General features: G+C 49.9%; 1 protein-coding gene across 1 annotated transcript; it reads right to left on the bottom strand.

The window, feature by feature from the left end:
* Positions 1-457: 457 nt before the first annotated feature.
* On the bottom strand, positions 458-2,768 carry TMEM185B (transmembrane protein 185B). Its single transcript, XM_039872645.1, has one exon. It carries the CDS (start codon positions 2,281-2,283, stop codon positions 1,231-1,233), a length of 1,053 nt encoding a protein of 350 aa, XP_039728579.1. The 5' UTR covers positions 2,284-2,768; the 3' UTR covers positions 458-1,230.
* Between the last annotated feature and the right edge of the window lie 5,579 nt (positions 2,769-8,347).

Below are 8,347 nucleotides of genomic sequence, written 5' to 3'. Positions count from 1 at the left end.
ATTACTCTCCCAGGATCTGGTTTTTGCCCGATTCCCTGGTGTATCACTAGTACCTAAAGAAATACTGTACTAATTAAACAACAACAACAACAAAAAACCTGAACTATTATTTCTGTTGCTGACAGAGCAAAAAGTTTGGACCTTAAAATAACAGCTGACCCTGCAGGCCATTTCTGGTTGAGGCCACTCTCTCCAACTTTGCAATGACAAGAAAAACTTTATATAACGGTCAACTAATACTTTAAGATTCTTAGAAATGTACAAACCATTTGTTGCTTGCTTCAGTTACTCCTCAAGAGATGTTACTGCCTATATGGAAAAATTCAAGGTGCTAGTTAAATGTCACTTTATGACGCTGTACCACTGGAGCATGTCACTGTTCCCAAAGGATGGTGGTTCCAAGAGAGACCTTAAAACTGTGCAGACTGAGTCATTTAACACTTGAATATTAGGATTCTTGAGATTTTCAATCCCTCTATTTATGCCTAATACTTTGATAGATCCCACACTGGGTGCATGTTGTTTTAAGCAATCTTTAAGGACATCTGCAATAGACATGTATCTTCACATAGAAACTTAAAAAAATACTTTTACATAATACATTGTAATGCACAGAACTAGAATTCAATGTAATATATTACATTGCTAAAATATTCATATAAATATCATATATGCACAGATTCACTACATTAGAAAAATTCACCTACTAGGCTATCAAAGGCTACCAGTAAAGCCCAAAGAAAAACTATTTTAACAGTAGGAACATTAAAAATAACTATGAGGTTTATAAACAAGTGGCAGAACTCTTTACATTTACTATTGTCACAACAGGCACAATCTGAAATACAGTCTAGCAGTGTATAAAAATACTTTTTAAAATAATACTTTTGATAGATGTAGTACCACTTTTTAAAAAAACCCAATTGCGTAATTATTCCATTTGAGGACCTACTAAAACAATCCTACCGCTCCCAGCTAGCTCTTTAAGCACCAACCTGGAAAGCAAGTTCCTTCACAAGTCACACACCACACACGTGGCCATATATTCAAATAACCTCCTACATCTATGGTACATACTGATGGAGTCACTGATAGGCATCAATCTCCAACATGGCATGAGATGATGGTGTTTGGAGCCTATTTTCAGTTCCAGGTTTGGGATGGATAAACAAAGAGGCAAAAATAAGGTGGGTTTCTAGTCCACATATGGGCACTCCCTAGAAGACAGGTTTAATCTGGCATGTCAATATTTAACTTGGGAGGTGGGGGGACATACTTTCCAGGGCTCTGGGTTATAACTACCCTGGCCTTCTTTCCAAACATTGGAGCAATTTTAGGAGCATCTGGAACAGATGTTTCTTCAGCATCGTCACTATCTTCATGATGTAGGTCATATGAAATGTTCCCATATTCTCTTAAAAATGGGAAAATTTCAAGCAGAAATTGACAGAAATCTCTGCGAATACCAAACCACCAATGGTTGCCCCCTTTCCGCCTAAATGTTGTGGCCATTAAAGTTATTAATGAAAGCCAAAGGGGGACAAATATGGAGATGTAAGAGAATGTATTGTGGCCATCCAATCTGTGCACTAGCAGAACCTCAAAAGTGAGCAAGGGCACGACAATCGTTATCCAGCTGATGGCCATGGTCACGTGTGTTCTTCGCTGTTCGGCAACGACATCCAGGGACCGCAGGAACAAGAGGGACCAGACGATGTAATACAAGACGACAAGGCAGAGGAATGACATGAGGATCCAGAGGGGCACGAACACTACTAGCCACGGCCAGTGGATAATCCTGTCGAGCCTTAGGGCGATGAAGATGAACTGCAGGATGTTGACAGAGCACAGGATCTCCAGCTCGAGTGACCTATCATGTCGAAAGCCCCACACGCAGGCAGCCACGGACACAGGGGATACGAAGAAAAGTGGCATGAAGACCAGCAGCCAGAAGTGGGTCCCCCTCTCCACCCTGTCGCAGACCAGGACTTCGAACATGAGCAGGAGCAGGTGGATGCCCACGGCGATCAACATGGCTTTGAACTCCACGCAGGCCTCCCCTTCGGTGCGGTAGCGAGGGTTGCGGGCCCAAACACCGGCCCCCACCGAGGCGCCTGCGATGACAAGGAGCTTCCACAGCCATATGGGGGCGAAGACTGCCCAGTAGCTCCACTGGATAATGCCGTCCAGGCGAAGGGGCAGCAGCACCGAGAAGAGCAGCAGGCAAGCGTAGATGAGGAACTTACTTGGGTTGAAGTCCTGGAACAGGCCCCTGGGGTTCATGGCGAAACCACTGCTCGCCCACGGGGCCTGCTACTAAGACCTGCTCGGCGGGCGCCCGAGTCTCCGCCGCTTCCCTGACTGCAGCCTACCGGACCCGGCCTGCGTCGGCTCTAGGTGGGTCGTGGCCGGGGCGGCCAAACCTAGGTCACGACCTGGAGCGCCGAGAAGCCGGAGCACGTGCGCGCGCGGTCACGAGGACAGGCAGGAAGCGCGGTGGGCGTGGCGTGCGCGCCCGCGCTCTCCCAGCGACCCACCGGTCCCGTGTGGGGTGGGGTATGGCAGCGGGGCGCTGCTTCGGCCCCGTAGCCGCCGCCTTCACTCCATACCCATCTGGAAAGCAGTTACTGCGTGTGGCACCGGGAGGGGCCGGGGCGGCGGCTCCGGCTCGCGGCCTGGCGTGCTGCCGACTCCCCGGCCGGCCCGTTGACAGCGAGCGGGCCGAGACCTCGGGCGGGCGCTTCCTGGAGGTGTCGGGAGCAGGGAGGAGGGAGTGAGCTCACATCCTCGGGGCTGGCCCAGGGGCGGGGCCCGGGCGGGGCGGGGCCAAAGGCGGGCCCACGCGGGGGCCGGAAGCCAGTGGGGGCGCGGCTGGCCGCGGCTTCTCTGCCCTCACCCGCAACCGAACCAGGGGTTCGGGCGCCGGTGCTGAGGCTCTAGCCCCTGGAGCGCGAAAGGAGGAACGGCGTGGGCACAAGGGAGGGCGGTGGCTGGACAAGTGTGGGAGTGTGTGAGCGAGGGAGTGGGTCCCGGTGACTATGAATGCACAGGACGGGTGTGCCAGTGTGAGGGTGTGTGTGTGTATGTGTACGTGTGCGCGCGCGCAGGTGAGGCTGTGGGTTTGTCCCTGTGCGGAGGAGGGAGTCAGTGTAAGGGGTAGAGTGGGGGGCTTTGCTTGGAACAAATGGCTTCCAGCGCTGGACTACGCCTGGTGGGGCAGCAGACACTTCTCCCGTTGCCTATGAAGTGGCTGAGGCAGAGCGCCTGGGCGGCAGCCGTGTTCTTATACCTGCCCCTTTCACCCCACACGTGGAGGTTGGGTGCTGGGGTGGGCGTTAGACCCCGCAGGCCCCTTAGGTAAAGTCCAAGGGAAGAGGTGAGGCAGGTGGACCCAAAGAGCAGGTGCTTCCTGCCCCAAGTCACCCAGCAGGTTAGGACTCAGATTCAGAGCTCTCGAATTTAAGTCCCTAGTCCTCCTTTTGACCTATTTGGCCCTGCCCATGTCTGATTCTCATGCTGGGAAAAGGGCACTGGACCAGAAGTCAAGAAATTTGGTTCTTGTCCAGGTCCTGCCACCCAGCCAACTGAGACACATGAGCAAATTCACCCCCTCCTGTTGGGGCCTCAGTTTCCTGAGCTAAGTTCAGGGCTGGCCTGGGTGGTCTCCAAGGGTCAGCAGTGCTGCAGCAGTGGAGCACCCCCCTCCCCCTTCTAGCCAGTGGAGCAGATCCTGAAGAACTCCTCCCTCTCTTCTGTGCTCTTCCTCTGCTCAGTGGAGCGTTGTTTGCCCTGTCCTTTCTGCCCTTCAGCTCCCACCCGTCCCCTGTAGTGGATATGGAATGCTGACACTCAGGAGTGGGCTCTGAGGTGAGAGGCCACCAGAGGAAACTGTATGGTGCCAGGGTCTCCATGGGGTAACAGGGAAAGACTTCCTGAGAGAGAAGTGGGGGCCATGGTCCAGACCCAGGAGCTGGCTTTCCCCAGGCCAGCATTAACAAGATGTTCAGGAAACGTGATATGGGGTGGACAGACTCAGCCCTTGTAGATCTTCCCGCAACATCACTGGCTTCCACTATGGCTGGGGCAGTTGAGTAGTCCCTGAGGAGGAACTCTGAGCTGAGTGAGCCCTGCCAGTCCTCAGGGTTCAGATCTCATAGATGTGTCTTCAGGGCCTCTGTTTCTGAAAACCCCTTGGGAGTCACTGTAGGAAGAATGTTAGCCAGTGGAGCCTTAACCTTCCTCCCTCAATCTCTTTTTCCCATCCAGAGTTGCTCTAGTCTGTTTTGCATATTGGTTTTTCTTTTACTATTTCAGGAAGGGATTTGTGAGCTGAATATTTTAAATTCAAAACCCCTATACTAATCCAACTGTGAAAAGGGCCAATAAAAGCACATAGGATTGTTTTGAGGATTAGATGAATCAATACACGGAGAGCACTTTGTATTTAGAGAAAAGGGAGCTATTACTATGACCACACTGGGGAAAGTAAAACCTGAGCAGGGGAGGGGCCTGTCAGCAGTTTGGCAGGAAGGTGGTGGCCTTGCCAGGTCCTCTGGACCCTGCTGGAACAGTCAGAAATCCATCCTAGTCACCTTGCTATAGTCAGATGATCTCAGTGCCTCTCCTGCCAGCTCAGTGGCAAAGACGGGAGTTTGGAATGTGTTTTTGCATATCTAGAGCTCCTCATATAAGACAAGTGCCTGGTTCTCCTCGTCTAGGAAGGAAAGTCTGAGGTGGCCTGTCACAGTGCGATGTGCCCCTGCTGTTTCATTCCTAGGAAGGTCAGAGCCTGCTTCTGGGTTTGTGCCAAAGCTACAAGTAGAGAGGGCTACTGTTTGCCGTCCCCTCCACTGCTTTCCTGGGCCCACAGGCCTGGGCCCAGTTCTGTACACTGGATACCCTCCTTTGCCATTTTCCCTGATGTGGTCAGTCTCAGGGATCTGCTTTTGTCTTTATGCTTACCTTTAAAGCTTACACAGATTGTTTTCTGTGTGCCAGGTGCTGACAACACAGCCACTTATGAGGTTGATACATAAATCACAGTGTCAATTTATTGATTTACAGAGCGGGGTGTGAGGGCTCCAGTCCACCAGTGCAGGCCTGCCTGTCCCTGGAGTTGGTGCATGGGCTCCTGAGATGTGTCCCCACTGCTTAGCAGCCTCGGTTCCAACTCCCCTTCCTGGGAAACCTCAACCCCTGGTGGACTGGTGACCCTTCTCTGACCTCCCATAGCATCAGAATCTTTTTTCCTATCACAGGACTCATTTCACTGGGTTGAGTCTGTTTGGCATCTTTTTCCCCATGAGATTTGAGTTCTAGACATTCAACCAGTGCTTATAACAAATGCTTGAGAAATATTGCTGGAAGGAATGCATGAATTAATTTGACCCTACTCATGACTGTGATGCTCCTGTCTTAGATCCAGTGGTTCCTTTCATCCCTTCTCTGAGCAGTGTGGAACCAACAACTGGACCTAGTCCTCTCACCTCCAGCATCCCAGGTCTTATGTCGTCCATTCCCTGATCTGCTTTCAGTTAGCTCATAGTATTAGTTATTAGTTTCCAGTTGCTGCTGAAACAAATTGCCACAAAATTAGCAGCTTAAAACAGTGCCCATTTGTTATCTCATGGTTTGTTTAAGTCAGAGTCTGGGCTCAAGGTGGCTTAGCTGGTTCTCTGCTTGAGTCTGACAAGACCAGCATCAAGTTGTTGGCAGGGCTGCATTTCCTGGAGATTCTGATGGTGAGTCTGCTTCCAAGTTCACATAGTTTCTTAGCAGAATTCACTTCAGTGCAGCTTTAGGTCTGAAGTTCCCATTTCCTTGCTAGCTGTCAGCTGAGGGTCATTCTCAGCCACCTGAATTTCTTGGCTTCTGTCCCCCTTCAAAACCACCAATGGTCGATCAAGTCCTTTTCATGCTTTTAAACCTCTCCAAGTGACCCTTCTGCTATATCTTTCTTCTGCTTTTTCTATTTTTAAGGGCTCATATGATTACATTGGGTCCAGCCAGACAGTCCAGGATAATTTAAGGTCAGCCTGTGAGTAAACTTAATTCTGCCTGCAAAGTCCCTTCCCAGCAGTACCTCGATTAGTGTTTGACTATGTAACTGGGGGATAGGTGGGGATGCGGGGGCCTCTTTAGCATTCTGCTCAGTACTGGCTGTCAGGCCCAGCACAGCTCTTCCTGCTCTGAGCAAGGAGACAGCTTGCTCCAGGAGGGGCCACTGCTCTGGGAGAACCTGGCTTTCCAGAGGGAGCTTTTGCCCAAATGCCCTCTATACACAGACCAGGGTGACAATGCTAGGTTCTCAGGTTGTCCTTGGCGTCACCTGGACATGCTTCCAGTCAGACCAAGCCAGTTTCCCTGAGCAGCTGGACCCTGGGCAGGAGTCAGGATTCGGCCACAGTCCCCTGACCCTAGAGACAGGATCTCCTTGCTGAATGTCTTCTGAGTGTATGGCTTAGGCAGGGGGATGACTTGTACAGAAAACCCAGAGCCATTTTTCCTTTTTTTTAATTAATTTTTTATGGTGACATTGGTTAACGAAATCTAATGTTTCATCTGTACACTTTAACAGTAAGGCATATATATATTTACACTGTGTGTTCACCTCCCATAGTTAGATTTCTTTCTGTCACCATATATTTGACCCGCTTAACCCTGTCTACCTCCCTCCTCCTCCCCGACCCCCTACCCTCTGGTAACCACTAGTCTATAGTCCATGTCCATGAGTCTCTGTTTCTTTGTCCTGTTCATTGGCATCTTCCCTTTCATACCTAGTTGTGGTTTGTTTCCATCAGCTTCACGAGGAAACCACAGCTCCCCTGGCCCTTCATGTTAGCCTTAGCACCCACCATCCTAAATGGTGGCCCCCAGTCCCCTAAATGCAGCAGGCTACTCCCCACTCTCGCTGCCTCCCCACTGCCAACACACCTCAGCACACACTCCTCAGTGTGATAGTGTGCCCAGGGGCATGGACTCCAAGTCCCTCAGGCCAAGGTGCAACTGTGGCAGTGCTGTCTCCAAGCTCTGTGACCTTGGCAAGTAACAGAGCCTCTGGCCTCATCTGTGAGATAGAGATAACCTCAGAATTATGAGAGTGAAATGAAACAATGTGCAAAAATGCAGAATGGGTGCCATTATCCAGTCCCATTGGTGGCTGTTGTTACTGTCTTGGCAGTAGGATTCCCTTCTTTCAGGAAGCCTGTCCTCCTGCAGGGTGTCATGATCCTCTGCTTCTCTAGCTGCCCCAAGCACATTGTGACTCTCCCAAGGGCACGGCCCCATCTTTCATCTCTGCATCCGCAGTTTCTAGCACAGGCTCCTCTATAGCAAATGTATCTGGGAAAGCACAGGCAGGCAGGAAATGTGGAGCTGATGTGGCATCTTTTCCCTGTGCTGAGCTGTGGAGCAAGGTCAGATTCGAGAGACAAAACAGTTTGTCAAAAGCCAGTAGGTCTCTGGTTTGCAGGGAAGTATCACTGGGCTTGAATGAGGATCACCTGGAGCATGCTAGCCCCTCATGACACACTGGGCTCAATATTTCAAAGCACTATGTCATCTGAAGTTAACTTTAAGAGGCTATTGGTAGCAAAGGCACTAATCTCATTTCACAGATGCGGAAAATAGAGGAATGAGGCCCAACACCATGACGATGGCACTCTGCTAAACTTGTAGCTGCACGCTTTCTATGAGCCATGCTGTTGGCTTATCTGATATCATGGCCCTGTTCACCAGCTCAGTCCAGCGAGGGTGGCCCCATCGAAGAGCCAGACTCTGCTTGGGACCCTTCTAGCAGCTATTCCTTAATTCATGTATTTATTTAACAGTTGTCAAGCATCTGCCCTGTGATCCAGACCCTGTCCTCACATGAGATGTAGCAGTGATCAGTTCCCACAGCTTCTCCCATGCTGGCCCTTTCTCAGGTCAGGTGTCACCTTTAAGATGTCCTCCTTTACCACCTCACCTAAAGTCGTCCCCGTCCCTACTTATGTCACCCTGTTTTATTTCTCCTATTTCCTATATGGTCACTAAATACATACTCACTTTAGGAAAATCAGGTAAATGCAGAATTATTTAAAGAAAAAAAAAAGCTTTAGTCTTATTAAGACCTATCAAAAATCACTGTTAGTATTTTAATGTAGCTTCTTCCAGTTGGTCACCTTTGCAAAGGCATGTCATTGTCTACAGTTTTACTCTGCTTTTTTGCTTAACGTTAATTCTGACTCACTTATTTTCATATTTTAGCATCTCTGGATCTTGCACTGGTCAATTAATGGCGTTTTACAGGCACCACCAGCCTATATTGACATTCATTTCTTCCAAAGGGGGTTCATGTTTGCTTCTG

The sequence above is a fragment of the Pteropus medius genome, unplaced genomic scaffold (genome assembly GCF_902729225.1).
Source record: "Pteropus medius unplaced genomic scaffold, Ma_sr-lr_union100, whole genome shotgun sequence".
Classification (NCBI taxonomy): Eukaryota; Metazoa; Chordata; class Mammalia; order Chiroptera; family Pteropodidae; genus Pteropus; species Pteropus medius.
The sequence above is the reverse complement of the archived record's forward strand: the minus strand, read 5'-3'. Positions and strand labels throughout refer to the sequence as shown.